A 17,842-nucleotide genomic window follows, 5' to 3' on the forward strand; every position below is an offset into this window, starting at 1 on the left:
ACCTGGCCCCCAAAGTCAGGGATGTCAAACTCAATTCCCAGGGGGCCGCAGTGTCTGCAGGTTTTTGTGGTTTCCTTTCAATCCACTGACAATTAAGTCAATAAGCCAATCAATGACTTGAATGAACCACAGGTGCTGAGAACAACGCGAAAACCAGCAGACATTGCGGCCCTCCAGGACTGGAGTTTGACATCTGAGCCCTAAGCCATCATTCTCTGTTATCCATCCATCCATCCATTATCTGAACCCACTTATCCTGAACAGGGTCGCAGGGGGGCTGGAGCCTATCCCAGCATACATTGGGCGAAAGGCAGGAATACACCCTGGACAGGTCGCCAGTCCATCGCAGGGCACACACACCATTCACTCACACACTCATACCAATGGGCAATTTAGACTCTCCAATCAGCCTAACCTGCATGTCTTTGGACTGTGGGAGGAAACCGGAGTACCCGGAGGAAACCCACGCAGACACGGGGAGAACATGCAAACTCCGCACAGAGAGGCCCCGGCCAACGGGGATCCGAACCCAGGACCTCCTTGCTGTGAGGCGGCAGTGCTACCCACTGCACCATCCGTGCCGCCCATTCTCTGTTATGTAAGAATCAAATAAACAGTAAACTATTGCTGACGACCCAAAAACAGAACTTTGCCTCATGTTTCCTGGATTTTGAGCAGCTCACTTCCCCTCATTGTTTGCAGGTAAGTAGAGATACGTAGGTAAAGGTGCGCTTGCCCGAGGATACTCACAGCCTGGAGCTGCAGGGAGATGTCGTTCTTCTCTTGGGTCAGGGTGACCTGCTTCTCCTCCAGCTCCTTGCGCTTCATCTCGGTCTTCTCCAGCCCTTCCTTCAGCTTCACCATCTCCTCCTTCACGGCAGCCAGCTCCTTCTCTGTGGCCGCGCTCTTCAGGAGGGGCTTGATCTTGAAGAAGAGCTTCATCCAGGGCCAGTGCTTCACTGCGTTGAAGGCCCGGATGTTCCACTGGATGACCATTAGGGCCTCTCTGTAGAGCAAATGGGAAGGATTTCATGGGTGCGCAGTCTGGGTAATAGAGACCAAAGCTGTGTCCTAATTCTTTTCCCTCCTCACCTTCTTTCCCCCCCTCCCCCGCTACCACTCGTTTCCTACCCAGAATGCACAAACATAATTTAACATACAACATACAGAACATACTTCAGCCCATATATTCAGTGGTCCTCACTCCTGGTTCTGGAGAGACACTGGTTTTTGACCCAAGAAATCAGGTGAGGTTTGTTAAATGCTTTAATTGATCAATTAAGTGCGGAGTAACAACACAATCCAGAGAACCCTGCAGCTCTCCAGGACCAGGAGTGAGGACCACTGCAGACTAGGGATTTATATTGAAATGGGCCAAACTCTTATTTCACCCCTGCAGGTTAAAACAGCTGCATAGGTTTAAATAATTGAGGTACAACATCATCATTACTATCTCCTCCATCATCCTGTCCATCTTCATCACCATGGTGATAATTATGCTCATTTCCTCTCCATCCCCATCACCGTGGTGACGGCTGAGCCCTCCCTCCATCCCCATCACCGTGGTGACGGCTGTGCCCTCTCTCCATCCCCATCACCGTGGTGACGGCTGTGCCCTCTCTCCATCCCCATCACCGTGGTGACGGCTGTGCCCTCTCTCCATCCCCATCACCGTGGTGACGGCTGTGTCCTCTCTCCATCCCCATTACCGTGGTGACGGCTGTGCCCTCTCTCCATCCCTGTTACTGTGGTGATGGCTGTACTCACTTCCTCTCCATCATCTTCTGCAGCTCTATCCTCATGATCTTGCCCCGGCTGACGGACTGCAGCATGGTGAGTATCTTAGCCAGCCGCTCATCTCTCATCTCCTCCAGGAGGCCCAGCAGACCGGCCTTGAAGAACACCTGGGAACCAGAAGCGCACAGAACTCAGAACCCTGGGAAAAAACCTCAGGGCAGGCAAACTAGGCACTGTCCACCTTCTGAAAATACCAAAGGCCCCTATGGTTCACAGCTTACCTTGGTGTGGCCGAATTTGTACTGGTTGTGGTCGATGGGAAGAGAGCCCAGCAGCTTCTCGGCTGCCTTCCTGCTGTCCACAAACTTATCGTCCGGGATAGCATGGGGGTTCAGGATGCGGTACCTGCAAGAAGAGAGAGTTTAGTCCTAGTCCTTAGCCTTAAAAACCCTGTCTGTGTGTGCGTTTGTGTGTATGTACAGTATGTATGCATGTGTGTGAGTGCATGTGTGTGTGTGTGTGTGTGTGTGTGCATGTGAGTGCATGTGTGTGCATGTGCATGCATGTGTGTGTGTGCATGTGAGTGCGTGTGCATGCATGTGTGTGTGTGCATGTGAGTGCATGTGTGTGCATGTGCATGCGTGTGTGTGCATGCCACACTCACCGCTGTTTGAAGTCAGCGTACAGGATGCGGTTGGGGAATCCCTTCCTGCAGATACGGATCCCCTCCAGCACACCATTACAGCGCAGCTGGTGCAGCACCAGGAACGGGTCCATAATCCCTAAAGCGCCCAAGAGACACTACATGGGACCGGACTACTAGCCTACAGCCATGCCACCATGTGAAATGGGCTCAGGCGGTGAGAACAGTCGTCTGGCAGATGCCCCGGCTGTGTCAAAGTGTCCCTGAGCAAAGACACCTAACCCCTAATTGCTCCTGACAAGCTGGTTGGTGCCTTGCATGGCAGCCAATCATCGTTGGTGTGTGAGTGTGAATGGGTGAATGAAAAGCATCAATTGTACAGTGATAAAGGCACTATGGTAAATGTCAGCCATTTACCATTTACCATGCACCCTGCTTCTTGTGGGCTTGGTTAGTACTTGGCTGGGAAACCTCCTGGGAAAACTAAGTTTCTGGTGGAAGTAGTATGGGTGGACCAGCAGGGGGCAATCTTCCCTCTGATTATACCGGTAGCTCAGGTAAGACTAAGGGTGTGTTATATCTGTACCGCAGGTGTGGTAGTGTTATACCTGCAGCTCAGGTAAAGGTGAGAAGATGCTGTACCTGGAGTCTTGGTCTCATTAGGGATGATACAGCGGACAAAATGAGGCTGGGTGCAGCGCAGGTTGGTCATCAGCTTGTTCAGGTTTTCCTACAGATGGACAGACAGTTGTGTTAAAGGTATAATAGGTAAGATTTTGTGTTAAGACATTGTTACAAGACCATTGTAAATCCCTTCCTATCATTGAAAAAGGCTCACTGACATGTTGACTCACCCTCTGCCTGTGTTTATAGTCCCTAAATTCGGGTTTCAAAATATACAGTTGACACTCATTGTATAACTGTACAATAATTCAAGCTCATTAGTTGAAAATTGGTTCTAATTACCACAGCCAATTTTGTTTACAGAGAAGGGGAAGGGATAAGCAGTGCTGTGGTTTGAAGGTGTTTGTTGCTGCTATTCCTCTCTTGACCATTAGTCCGAAATTACCTATTGTACCTTTAATCCTGAGAAGTTTGGCATTGGTTTTTCAACCTACTAATTTTCACGAGGAGGCCAACCAATGTACAAACTTAAGAAAGCCCATTTATTTTCATATCAATAAAAGAGCAAGACCCTGATGGTGTCTGAAGCCGTGTCATAGATCTTCTGTAAAGTGTTGTATATAAATTATAAACAGGCAGTTTACTGAATGCTAAGGTGTTCTAAAGGCTCCTAATTTCCACGTCCTTTCACTGAGATCTTCTGGAAAGCTCCAAGTGGGGTGGGGTGGGGGGCGAAGCAGACGAGGGCAGAGCCAGCACAGACTTAAAGTGATGTTCATGTGTCAGTGTCCCTAAACATCACTGCAAGTCTTAACTGCCTCCCTCTCTGAGACCCCACCATATCCTGGTACGCTCAGGACGGGAAGTGTCAGGCTGAGAGGAAAGCTTGGATGCCTCACCTTGTGCAGCTGTGACACTGTTTGGAAGGATGCTGCTTTTTTCCTCTTCTCCTTGACTCCTGGTACATGTATCACTGCTGCTGGCAAAGACAAACTTTTCAGAACAGACATAGAAGGAACAGACACACTCACATTTCAGCACTGACATCAAGGGAACAGACACACTCACATTTCAGTACTGACGTCAAAGGAACAGACACGCTCATATTTCAGCACTGACATAAGAGGAACAGATATGCTCACATTTCAGTACTGACATAAGAGGAGCAGACATGCTCATATTTCAGCACTGACATAAGAGGAACAGACACGCTCATATTTCAGCACTGACATAAGAGGAACAGACACGCTCACATTTCAGCACTGACATCAAGGGAACAGACACACTCACATTTCAGTACTGACATAAGAAGAGCAGACACGCTCCCATTTCAGTACTGACATCAAAGGAACAGACACACTCACATTTCAGTACTGACATCAAAGGAACAGACACGCTCACATTTGAGCACTGACATAAAAAGAACAGACACACTCACATTTCAGCACTGACATAAGAGGAACAGACACGCTCACATTTCAGCACTGACATAAAAAGAAGACACTCACATTTCAGCACTGACATCAAGGGAACAGACACACTCACATGTCAGCACTGACATCAAAGGAACAGACACACTCACATTTCAGTACTGACATCAAAGGAACAGACATGCTCACATTTCAGCACTGACATCAAAGGAACATACACGCACACATTTCAGTACTGACATAAGAAGAGCAGACACGCTCCCATTTCAGTACTGACATCAAAAGAACAGACACACTCACATTTCAGTACTGACATAAGAGGAGCAGACATGCTCATATTTCAGCACTGACATAAGAGGAACAGACACGCTCATATTTCAGCACTGACATAAGAGGAGCAGACACGCTCCCATTTCAGTACTGACATTAAAGGAACAGACACACTCACATTTCAGTACTGACATCAAAGGAACAGACACGCTCACATTTGAGCACTGACATAAAAAGAACAGACACATTCACATTTCAGCACTGACATAAGAGGAACAGACACACTCACATTTCAGCACTGACATAAAAAGAAGACACTCACATTTCAGCACTGACATCAAGGGAACAGACACACTCACATGTCAGCACTGACATCAAAGGAACAGACACACTCACATTTCAGTACTGACATCAAAGGAACAGACATGCTCACATTTCAGTACTGACATCAAAGGAACACACACGCTCACATTTCAGCACTGATATCAAAAGAACAGACATGCTTACATTTTAGCATTGACATCAAAAGAACAGACACACTCACATTTCAGCACTGACATAAGAGGAATAGACGCACTCACATTTCAGTACTGACATCAAAGGAACAGACACGCTCACATTTCAGCACTGACATAAAAAGAAGACACACACATTTCAGCACTGACATCAAGGGAACAGACACACTCACATTTCAGCACTGACATAAGAGCAACAGACAAGCTCACATTTCAGCCCCCCACCCACATTCACGATACCCCTGCCTCCGACCACCACCGAGTTTGAAACTGAAATTGCCGGTATCCATACCAACATCTGCGCCCACATAATTTTCATACAGGCTGGCCAGGAGTTTGCTGGAAGATTTCTGGAAACAGGCCACCACTGTTTCATTCAGCGGGTCTTTGTTTTTGTCCAGCCAGCCACAGATATTGTACGGTACCTGAATAAGACACACAGATACAACATGCTACAATAAACTGACTGCGTTATCAATCTATATCAATATACTTTTTCATATTAAACTAAATGTTTACCGTCCATCTTTGAAACATTTGTCCATAAAAATATAAAAAGATTTCACAGCATTGTGCTTTCCTATCCTATTTTTTTTATCAATGAATATTAATAAATAAGTGTTCCACAAAGCAAGGTCAGGAATGTAAACACATTCATTCATTGTATTATACATTCTGCAGACATGCAACAAGTATTCATAAGAACAACCTAGTGACAGCTACAAAATAAATGATTCATATTACATATTACTGTTATTACAACACAAGCCATGTAACAGTGTATCTTTTCTCAATCAATTTTGTGTTATCGTACATGAATAATGCTTTAGACGGCTGTTATATATTGTTTATATATATATATATATATATATATATATATATATATATATATGTACGTTATTGACACATTATAAATGATGCAGTTCATTGTTGCCAAAAAAACTATTTCAGCACAACATTGCATTACCCTGCTGTATGACAGAGAAAAGCAGTTTTATTATTTCAGTAATCCCATGATGTCCCTCTCCAGCGGGCCGCACTCACCACACCAGCGTAGTGCATCAGCTCAAAGTGTGCCTCGTACTTGCGCTTCTTGTCTGGTCTGGGTTTCTGGAAGTTAGCAGACTTCCCGATATGGTTGTCGTACATCTTGGCCTTAAAGCTGCTGTCTGAGGCTTTGGGGAACATGCACTCCTCTTCAAGGATGGACAGAATCCCCAAGGGCTTAGGAAACACGCAAGTTAAACATTACTACTTTACCCCATATTCACATTACACAACCTGCCCTAAAGTTTGCCAGTAATAAATGTATTATTTTCCAACAACTATTATTTTTTTTAAAGTGCTTCATGTTTAAAGCTAAATCCCCAAAAATGTAATAAACAACTAATACATTTAAAACAGAAAACAACACCCAAGTGCTAAACATTCCCCATGGTAGACCCTGTCCCTACCTCCTTCTACATTATTATCAAATATATTAATTGTTTATAACTTTTCTGTATTGATGCATGCTTCCCATTTATGTCACCTTCTTTCAAACAATTCCAGCTGCCCCTTGACTTTATGTGTCAAGTTTTCCTTAATGTGTATTTTCTTCCACCAGTGCTACTTTGATACCTGGGGCTTTGATGTTTTCAGATGTTTAACCCTTGTGTAGTCTTAACATTCTGTATACTCTCCTTACCCTAAGGGTCAAAAATGACTTTCACTTCCACTAAACCCCTAAAATAAAGCCGCTTAATTGAATTTCTATTTTTCAAATCTATTTTGCATGAAGAAACAACCTGTCACTCATCACAAACTTTGTCATGAAAAGTTGATAAAATATCATTTAGGGGGTTTTCTGCTGTTACACATAGTGGCGGGTCATTTTTGACCCTAAAACAACACAAGGGTTAAATTATTTGCTTTAATGCTATAATCATACTTATTCTTGTAAGGTGCCTATCCCTTTCTTCTATTTATAATCCCTAGTTGTAGGTTCTCCAGGAGGACAGGCCCATAGTTCATTATCAAGTCCATCTTGAGGAGAATTACCCGTGCTCTACGTATACCCTCACAAAATGCCTTCATGTGTCGGACATGGTTATGGTTAACTGAGTTTTACCCACATTCCCTTCAGCTTTTTGTGGTTAGCAGCGGAGAATGTTTTACTTGTTGCATAGGGATTATAAAAAAACACTCTTCTATCTTCCATGCACATTCTCTCCAAAACTATGTGCATGTAGTTTTATGTATATATATATATGAAAGACTTTCCAGTCCCGATATTCATATTTAATTCCTTTTTTCCACCGTAACCTTGCCCTTATTTTCCAGTTTGCCACAATTTGCTGCGATCTGATGCCCATAGAATAGTTTCATTTCTTTTCAATGATATTGGGGAATTGTGTGTTAATGTGATCTGGTTAATGAAACATTCTTGAACTCTTGACATGTTATTTAAAAAAATTATCCAGTCTTGAATATCTATCATACAATTGAGGGTAGAATGAGAAGTTCTCCATCCATCTACCACTCCTATTTTGGTTGTTGTTCTTCTATGCACTCTACACAGGTACAGGATATTTGAATACAATGGGATTTTATTTCCTAATACGGTTGAGCACCTTCTCAATGAGGTCGATGCAGGCCTGCAGGTCCAGGCCGAAGTCGATGAAGGTCCATTCGATGCCCTCCCTCTTGTACTCCTCCTGCTCCAGGATGAACATGTGATGGTTGAAGAACTGCTGCAGTTTCTCATTGGTGAAGTTTATGCACAGCTGCTCAAAGCTATTGAGCTAGAGAGAGAGAGAGAGATCATTTTAATTTGATATTTTTACTTCACCATTATTTTAATCTACATCTCTATTTAAAGTCTATCATGCATATAAACTATAAAGTACATTTAAAGTTAAAAAAAATGAATTGAGAGAAAGAAATGAGGTGGCGATGGCCTGTTCGTGATGCATTCATTGATAAATCGGACAACAAAGGGGAGACATACGTCAAAGATCTCAAATCCAGCGATATCCAACACCCCGATGAAGTACTGGCGGGGAAGGGTGGTGTACAGGGTCTTGTTTATCCGGCCCACCATCCACTTGAACATGCGGTCGTAAGTGGCCTTGGCCAGAGCTCCCACCGCATAGTTAACCTATTACAGTACAAACACACACACACACACACACGCGCACGCGCGCACGCACGCACGCACGCACGCACGCACGCACGCACGCACGCACGCACGCACACACACACACACAGGGAAGCTGAATCTTAGTGAGGTTCTTGGACACAGAGATGAAGTGATACTTGCAGCTTTCAGCACAATTACCCTCACCTGTTCCACATTCTGTCCCTTGACAACGTACTCGTTGCCCACTTTAACGCGAGGATGCAGAAGCCCCTTAATGAGGTCGGCTGAGCTCAACCCCATCAGGTAGGAGGCCTTGTCTGCACCTGAAGAGAGGACATACCCACATCACACACATGTCCATCGAGGCAAGCAGCCATTGGCTCAAAACAGATCCCCGTCCCACATCTCGCCAATCAGCCAAGGAACACTGAGTTCAGGACATGCCCCCATCACACAACCATGGCTGGCAGCAGTGAGTTCAGTAATACATGTCATTTGGCAGATGCTTAAAGTGCAGTTGATTTTAGACTAAGCAGGAGACAATCCTCCCCTGGAGCAATGCAGGGTCAAGGGCCTTGCTCAAGGGCCCAACAGCTGTGCGGATCTTATTGTGGTTAAATCCTTCTTTAGAACACACAAAGGGCTCTTTCCAATCGCTTATTTTCCACTTCCTCTCTCCTGTTCCTTTGCCTGACCTGGAAATCGATCGAGGTCACCATCTTTAAGGAAATTCCAACCTGTTTTATGTAAAGATAGAAATAGAAGTTAGGAAGCTCCCAAACCTTTCTTGAGCAAGGAAACATCCTTTGAGGAAGTATTTTTTCGGAAAGCATGATGTATAAATGATCAACCTGTGGATCCACCTCTCCCCATCAGCCATGTCTGCAACTGACGTGAGTTCAAATGAACACTTGAAGGAACAAGGACAACCCATTTGTCTAATTCAATTTCCTTTCTTCCCCCCACCATGGGTGGAGCTAGGAGTAAGAAAAGGAGCAACACATGGAATAAATAGGTGAACAATAAACAATTGGAAGGAGCCCAAATGCTGACTGTAGAACTGGCTGTTCAACTCTTCATATTTGATAAGGTTTAGTGCACATTGTGTCTGGGAAGGGTTTGTTTATGGTTCTCTTTCTGGTTGTGCTTTGTGATTGCAGTTTGTAGCTTTAAAAAGCTACAATCCTGCTGATTGTAGTTCATGTTGCAGTTGTGGTTTGAGTTGTGGATGTCCATGTTACAGCTGCGGTGTGGATCATGTTTTGTGGGTGTAATAAGGTTGCGGTTGAGGTTACAGTTGCAGGTGTAGATCATGTTTTGTGGGTGCAATAAGGTTGCGGTTGAGGTTACAGTTGCAGGTATAGATCATGTTTTGTGGGAGTGGTATGGTTGGGTTGTGGTTGAGCTTTTCATTCTGCTCTCACTTTCAGTGCCATCAGCCTCAGCCTGCTCCTCGCGCGGCTTCAGTTTGAACTTCATGTTTCCGAAGTGCATGATGGCGCCCACTATTTTATAGCAGCCGTACTTTTCCTCTGCACTGAAACCCAGGATGTCCATGGCACGCTGGGAATGGAGGAAAGAGATGGGCAAAGAGAAAGGGAAGAGAGACAGAAAAATACGCATGATGATTACAGCACCAACAACAGTGTAACACCTGCTCCATATACACTCACTGTGCAGTTTATCAGGTATTTATTAGACATTACATTATTGGCAGACGCTGTTATCCAGAGCGACGTACAGTTGTTTAGACTAAGCAGGAGACAATCCTCCCCTGGAGCAATGTAGGGTTAAGGGCCTTGCTCAAAGGCCCAGTGGCTGTGCGGATCTTATTGTGGCTACACCGGGATTAGAACCACTGACCTTGCGTGTCCCAGTCATTTACCTTAACCACTACGCTACAGGCCGCCCCACATACTTTTTAACTTATTGGTCTTCTGCTTCTGTAGCCTATCCACTTAAGAGGTTGAACGCATTGTGTGTTCAGAGATGCTCTTCTGCATACCACTGTTGTAATGTGTGGTTATTTGCCTTGCTGTCACCTATGACCAGTCTGGTCCATCTCCACTGACCTCTCTCATTGACGGTCATTTTTGCCTGTAGAACTGCTGCTCACTGAATGTTTTTTTGTTTTTCGCACCATTCTCTGAAAACTCTAGAGACTGTTGCACACGAAAATTCCAGGAGATCAGCAGTTTGAGATATTCAAACCACTCTGTCTGGCACTAACAATCATTCCACGGTGAAAATCACTTAGATCACATCTCTTCCCCATTCTGACATTTGGTCTGAACAACAGCTGAACCTCTTGACCACATCTGCATGCTTATATGCATTTAGTTGCTGCCACATGATTGGCTGATTAAATATTTGCATTAACAAGCTGGTGTACATGTCTACACAATGAAGTGCTCAGTGAGTGTATACTGTACAGTGTACATTATATATTATATATTATATTAATGCATCAATATTCCCTCTCCTGGCCCTAAACGGCTGAATAATGTACTGTTTCGTAGTATTGTATTGTATTGATCTACCTGTCCTGCACTGTATTGTTTTATATTGTATTGTATTGTGCATTCTTTCTGTTACAGAGGGTCTTCCCATCCTTACATCTGTCCCCTGGAGCTCCTCCCCATCATCCAAGTTCTCCACTGTGGTGACTCCCTGAGAACAGAAGTGGTAGTCGTAGGGGTTCGTGGAGACCAACAGCATGTCTGAAAGAAGGGAGAGAGAGGGGGTATGTGGAGACCAGCACCCTTTCAATAGAACAGACAGGGGGGAACAGACACTGCCACCCAAGACCTGTCGAGGGTGGCAATGTAGCATAATGGCTAAGGGGCTACTCTTGCAACTCAAGACATTTGATTTCCATGTGGAGTACCCTTGTGTAAGGTGTTTAACTTCAGTGTTTCCTTCAGTAAATATAAGTTCCTCTGGAATTGACCCTGTGTTCTGGGTTACACCATGCACACAGTTTGGTGTAACCCAGATCCTGTCTGCTTGAATACAGACCAGCCTGTTTCAATACAGTTCAGCCCCTTGTGAGTACATAAAGACCCATCTGAGTATGGATTGGTCACAAAGCCCTCTTACCCTGAAGCTCTGGTTTCTTCTGGGACAAAATCTGGTAGTAGATATGGTAGCTCCTCTCTCCGGGCTGCTGAAAAATCACTCTGGATTTTTCCAGAAGATCTATAAAAGAATTCAATGTTTAAGCACTGAACCTCTGTTTTAGTTGAAACTGCAATATATGACAAAACCTATTAAAATCATGAATTGTCTGGTCACATGACTTTGCGTTGATTGAATACCTCCTACACCGTACTTACAGATGTCAATGTCAGCAGAGGCCAGTTTCCCTGTGTGACCAAAGTGGATTCTGATGAACTTGCCCTGTGAGATAGATGAGACAATATATAAATACATATATACTCTTTTTAAAAGAAGAGCAGACATTGCTCCCCCTTTTGCATTTATTTCACTTTGTTCAGACAGGAGCACAGCAGAGTGGTGCAGTGGGCAACACTGTTGCCTCACAGCAAGAAGGTCTTTCTGTGTGGAGTTTGCATGTTCTCCCCGTGTCCGTGTTGGTTTACTCCAGGAACTCAATTTTCCTCCCACAGTCAAAAGGTTAGGTTAATTGGAGAGTCTAAATTTCCCCTAGGTGCGTGAATAGTCTGTGTGCCTATCTTGCTCAATCTTGCTGGGATAGGCTCCAGCACCCCCCCACGACCCTGATGAGGAATGAACGGGTTGGATAATGGATGGATGGATGTTCAGACAGGGGTAAAGAATATAGGACTACAGGTAGAATACTGATAGAGAGGTAGCTTATTCATTGGCTGAGAAAATTGATCAACATGTTGCAGACACCCCCAGTAGTTTCATCAGAAATGGCTTATGCTCACAAAGCGGGACGAGTTGTCGTTCCTCAGCGTTTTGGCGTTACCAAAAGCCTCCATGGCTGGGTTAGCCTCAATTATCTGGTCCTCTAGGGTCCCCTGAGAGCAGGAGGCAGGGAGAGAGATAAAAATAAGTAAGGGATAATCCAGGACATTATTTTTCAATATCAGAACTGTTTTTTTTCCTTCTCTGGCCTATTTTCCAAACACTGACACAATTCAAAGTGATCAGTTCCTTAGTTAATCATCTGTATATCTGGGTATCTCTGGAAAGTGTGAGGAATTTTTATTATTTTTCAAATAAGTAATTATCACTGCATAACATTAATGGCTGAGCGACGTACATTTGGTTAGACTAATCAGGAGACAATCCTTAGCTGGAGCAATGCAGGGTTAAGGGCCTTGCTCAAGGGCCCAACAGCTGTATGGATTATATAGTGGCTACACCGGGGATAGAACCATCGACCACCAACCTTACGGGTCCCAGTCATGTACCTTAACCACTACACAGTTCTGTTTGGGCATTAGAAAAAACTCACCCCTGTTTTCGTGGCAGGACCCTGCAAAAAAAACAAAACATTATTACTCAAGCACGATTCAGAGACAGTACCCTCATGATACTGTACATGTACCAATGTCAGATGCATAGACTTCAAGCCACAGATGAAAAGCTTTCTACAATTGTTAATGAGAAAACTACTAGGTGACCACACATACTTGTGAAGAAATGCTTTGCATGTTAAATTAATGAATGGATACATTGACAATAATTTTGGTATTAATGCTTATAGTAATTAATGAGCACATTTCTCTAGCAACATACCGCTGGAATAATCTTTTAACCGCAAAGCTTGTATACCCTACTTCACCTGTCGATAACTACGGCATGGGAGGTAAGAGGAACGCAGCAATATTCAGCATGAAAAATGGACAGGAATAAAAATGTAAAAAAGACTCAAGGATTCAAGATGTTAATGAGAAAATGTTTTTCTTTAAAAACCGCAAAGGCATGAAGAAAGGGGTTGTGATGGGAGAAAAGCACAACGGGGAATAAGCCACTGGCCACAGGGATTCAAAATGGAGGGAGGTCAGAAAAGAAGTTGTTTTAAAGAGTTTACAGGAAAGGCACACACAGTTTTCAAGAGAACAATAAACTCCCCAGAAAAATGAAGAGTTAAAAAATATGAAAAAAAGTAATGGGGAAGGAGTGGGGATGGCGGGACTGGGAAGGGTTGGGCCTTACTCCTTTTTTGATGGCCGCGTCCCCCAAGGCAGCCACAATGGCAAAGTACTGAATCACACGTTTCGTGTTGACAGTTTTGCCAGCACCGGATTCTCCGCTATGAGTGGCAGACAAAAATACGTTCAAAAAAATAATAATATATAAATAATAATAATAATAAATAATAATAAAGAAAATCAGCAACAAAAATATTTTAAAAGAATTATAAGTATAATGAGCCACATCCTGCTGCTGAGTAAAAACTGTCATGACAAAAAAAAAAAATTCAAACACAAGAAAAAAATGCAGTTTTAAAAAATACAGTACAGACTGTATAACAAGCAAGAGGTGTAAAAGTGAATTCTTTAAAAACAAAGTGTTACCCATTGAATAAAGTAACATATTTTAGTATGTTCGACCAAAAAAATCTAATTCTGAAATTAAGCACAGCATTACAATGGCAAAGGAATCTTACAGACATAAAGTAACTGCCATGCAAATTAATACTCTCTCTCACAAAAGAACATGCTAGCTGTCCAACAGCCTCACTGTGTATCTAAGCAGGCACGAGAGGAGAAGGCTTCATGAATGGGCAGAACTGCCACAACTGCTGTTCAATCAGTTAATTTGGTTCACTGAATCAACTGATGTGCTCTTCACAGCCAATCGCTGATGTCCCTGATCAGCATGTCACTGAAGACCCAGAACAGTTCAGCTTCACCACTTCACCAAGCTCCTCCCATCACAAAAAGATGGGGGTCAGTTTTTTGTCACAATGTCTATGCTATGTAGTGGACTCACGTGATAAGCATTGACTGGTTCTCACGATCTGTAGAGAGACATTCATAGCAAAGCATTATGACTGCTTCAACAACATAATATAGCACCTTAGCATTAGCAAAGAGTTATCAGACTCTGGAGCATTATCACTAGCATTTATACAATGGCTTCACCGAATATTCAAGTCTTATTGAGCCACTGCCAATTCAAGCATAGTCAGCTTGTTGTCCAGGAATGACTGTAGAGTAGCTAGTCTAGTTATAGCTTGTTTTAGGTTGCATATTCTATGTTACCAATATTCTTGTTTCAGACAACAATAAGAAACGTTCTACTGCCACCACTAATATTGGGATGGACATAGGGAGCTGTAGTTAGAGCACATTAAATGCAAATACAATACGTTGATCCCAAATGAAGGAACTCTATTAAATCTTTGGCTTAGTTCATGTAGATGACCATATTATACTAGGCTGTCTATCTCTGGTATAGAGCTGGAGTCCCCAGCCCTGGTGCTGCAGAGACACCAGATCTACTGGGGACCACAACCCTGGTCCCAAGGAACCACAGGCTCTGCTGGGGTTCCTAACCCTGTTTCAGGATGGCAGCAAAACATAAAATCGATCAATGAAAGCAGTTTAATGGTTTTGTGGGTCTGAACTGGCTGCTGATTTCAAGGTTAAAGCAAAAACCAGTGGCAGACCCTGTAGTTTTCAAGGACCAGGGTTGGGCAATCTTCTATACGGGCTCAAGGATATTGGGGATCCTTGATGTTGGGGCAACCCTAACATCGGGGGTCCTGGCTACGCGGGACTCACTCCGCAGCATGTCATTGTAGGCGTTGTCGGCAATGGAGTAGATGTGGGGCGGGGCCTCAGACCGGCGTTTTCCCTTGTAGGCGGCGACCACTGCAGCTGTGTAGACCGGCAGCCACTTATAGGGGTTCACCGTCACACAGAACAGCCCGGAATACGTCTGTGGGGGGGTGATACCAAGCATTTTAATCTCAAAGCCCCGTAAACTGAGCAAAAGTCTTGGGCACCCTAGACTTTATTATATATATCTTTATTTTTTTGTGTGTGTTAGTATAAATGAACACATTTGAGATTTCTATATATTCATTTTCCAAAAGATTTAATTTTACAGAGGCATTTGTGTATTTAATTTTAAAAAGTAACATATTACTGTAAGCAATGTACTACGTTTTACATAAAAACTTGATCAAAGCTGTCTGAGATCAGAAGCAAGGAACCAAGAAAAGAAGAACTGCGGCAAGGTCTCCAACATGCTTGGAACAACCTCCCTGTTGATTGTCTAATAGAACTGCAGGACAGCGTTGGCCATCTCAGAGAAGTGAAGCAGTTTTAACGCCTTGGCTAAGGCATAGTGGCGGGTCTTTTTTGACCCTTAAGACAACACCAGGGTTCATTTGTGTGAGTGTTGTGTGTGTGATTAGCGGTGTGCTATCACAGCTGCGGTGAGAGAGGCGCGGTCTGGGCTTACATAGATCATCCAGTTGCTATAGCGCCGCCGCAGGTTGTAGAGTACTGACGCCTCGTTGAGATGCGTGAGCATCGCCATGTCCTCGTTCATGTCGAACTTCGGGGGGTTCATCTGCTGCATGTCATCCTCCTTCACAGTCAGAGTCTGGAGGGGAGGGGGGGGGGGTTGGGTGATAACGTTTAAATACACACATTGGTAATTAAAATGAATCCTGTTCTGGATTTATTGGGTAGCATGAATTAACATGAAAAGATTGGACACAGAAAATATGCTGAAGACTTGGAAAGCTGTTCCATCACGGTTATAGCAACAGAACTGTGATCTGCTGGGGGAAATGCATACGGGACTGTGTACTAAGTCCAGTTATGACTCTTTATATTAAGTAAACTTACATCAAATATTAAGTAAACCCTAGTTGTAACTCAATGATTTTGAAGTCCAGGGTTAAGGCTAAGCTGTGTTATATTTTTGTTTCTAATAATTTCTATAGAAAGGTCAGCATGGACATCTGACCTATCCCTCATAATCATAGTTTGTTTAAATGTATGCTTGCATTGTAAAGGCAATATAACTGTATACTCTCCACAAAATGTGTAACTGTTGCAAGCTCATCAAGAGTGGTTCCATTCCCTCACCCTTCCACCCTTGACCTCTACGATAACTTTGTCACCGGAGCGGTCCTTTATCTCAGCCTCCAGGTAAGCCTCCTTATCATCGGGGATCCAGGTTCTCTTCTTACCTGTCCGTAGAGGGAAAGATCGTGCTGTCACTCAAGCACAAAGAACCGGGATTGCAGTGTGCTGCCAGCCCCTTTGCGTGCAAGCAAGACCAGTTACTTACATTGTCACAACTTTAAAAAGGCAATATACAATCTGGCCGTAACCGTAGACTTGTATCAACTCTGTCAGAGTTGATTTAACACCGTACAGACTCCCAAGTCTATTACAAACCACACATTGGTGGTAACAAGTAGGCAACTGAATTTAATTGCCATGTTGAATATTCAATACTGTGCAAAAGTCTTAGGCACCCCAGATTTTTTTTTAAATATAAATTTGCTCTTCAATAATTTGATATTTCTATTTGATATTTTGTTTTCTGCATCAGTACCAAAGAGCAAATTTGATTGAAATTTTGGTATTTCCCTCAATAAAGTAACTTTTTACATTAAAAAAAAAAAATAATGAAATAATAATTTAGGCTGTCTGGGATTACCTGGCATGCGAGACAGCCAAGGTCTGCAGAAGAACTGTGGCAAGGTCTCCAATACGTTTAGAACAACCTACCAAGTGATTTTCTTAAAATAAACTGCACTTCAACTGTGCACTGCTCGTTTTCGATATTTAGAAACCGTTCATTTCATTATCCTTGAAAGCGTTTGCATTTAATTGATTTATTTTTGCATGTGCCTAAGACTTTTGCGCAGTACTGTATGATATTACAACTTCAGTTTTCTTTCTCTTTCGCACTCTTGTGACCCTACCGTCGAATGCGACAGTCTGCACAGCCAGCAGCTCCAAGTCCGACTTGCGGAGGAATCTTGCGGCCTCTCCGAACTCCGTCATATCCCGTAAGCGTGACATGGTGGTATCGCGATCCGACCGTGTCACAATCACTTACTCACCTACACGTGACTTCTAAAATTACCTGGAAAAATGAAGGGAAAAAAAACGCTTCAAAATTAACTAACAAAATTATTGTGGCATTCGAATGTTACTCTTTTCATCAGTCAACGCTGTAACTGAATTGTAGCGGTTAAATATTCAAAATGGGTATTTATTGTTCATATTGATTAGCCTACATAAACCTGATGTTACGTTGCCAGATCAAATGACCTCATTGTACTGCATATGAATTTAAGCAACGAAAATAAAATAATGCAATTCAGTTAAATCTTTTCTTCTTCTTCTGGTGCGTAGAATAATTTACGCAAATACGCTGCGTAAAAAAACAGGGAACTGCGCGTTTAACCGTACAATTCCAGCACTTTTAATTGCTTGTTTTCAAAATTAATGGATCTTGGAATCGATACAACTACAAACCAGCGTAAAAAAACCCCCACAAGCACAGCCCGTGCAGAATTTGTGGGGTG

General features: G+C 43.4%; 1 protein-coding gene across 1 annotated transcript in view; it reads right to left on the reverse strand.

Moving 5' to 3' along the window:
* The window catches only part of myh7ba (myosin, heavy chain 7B, cardiac muscle, beta a), a 31,953-nt gene extending 14,620 nt beyond the window's left edge, over positions 1-17,333 (reverse strand). Inside the window, exons 1-22 of the mRNA XM_061219150.1 lie at positions 17,234-17,333; positions 16,386-16,489; positions 15,751-15,894; positions 15,066-15,222; positions 14,272-14,299; positions 13,492-13,588; positions 12,255-12,347; positions 11,676-11,739; positions 11,440-11,538; positions 10,957-11,060; positions 9,765-9,903; positions 8,545-8,663; positions 8,209-8,358; positions 7,832-8,002; positions 6,264-6,443; positions 5,512-5,644; positions 3,904-3,980; positions 3,023-3,110; positions 2,402-2,519; positions 2,019-2,142; positions 1,768-1,904; positions 751-1,006 (exon numbers count right to left, since the gene is read on the reverse strand). Of these exons, the coding sequence (XP_061075134.1) occupies positions 751-1,006; positions 1,768-1,904; positions 2,019-2,142; positions 2,402-2,519; positions 3,023-3,110; positions 3,904-3,980; positions 5,512-5,644; positions 6,264-6,443; positions 7,832-8,002; positions 8,209-8,358; positions 8,545-8,663; positions 9,765-9,903; positions 10,957-11,060; positions 11,440-11,538; positions 11,676-11,739; positions 12,255-12,347; positions 13,492-13,588; positions 14,272-14,299; positions 15,066-15,222; positions 15,751-15,894; positions 16,386-16,489; positions 17,234-17,333 (2,682 nt within the window). The remainder of the gene's footprint in view (positions 1-750; positions 1,007-1,767; positions 1,905-2,018; positions 2,143-2,401; positions 2,520-3,022; positions 3,111-3,903; positions 3,981-5,511; positions 5,645-6,263; positions 6,444-7,831; positions 8,003-8,208; positions 8,359-8,544; positions 8,664-9,764; positions 9,904-10,956; positions 11,061-11,439; positions 11,539-11,675; positions 11,740-12,254; positions 12,348-13,491; positions 13,589-14,271; positions 14,300-15,065; positions 15,223-15,750; positions 15,895-16,385; positions 16,490-17,233) is intronic.
* Between the last annotated feature and the right edge of the window lie 509 nt (positions 17,334-17,842).

This window comes from Conger conger, chromosome 14, assembly GCF_963514075.1.
Source record: "Conger conger chromosome 14, fConCon1.1, whole genome shotgun sequence".
NCBI lineage: Eukaryota > Metazoa > Chordata > Actinopteri > Anguilliformes > Congridae > Conger > Conger conger.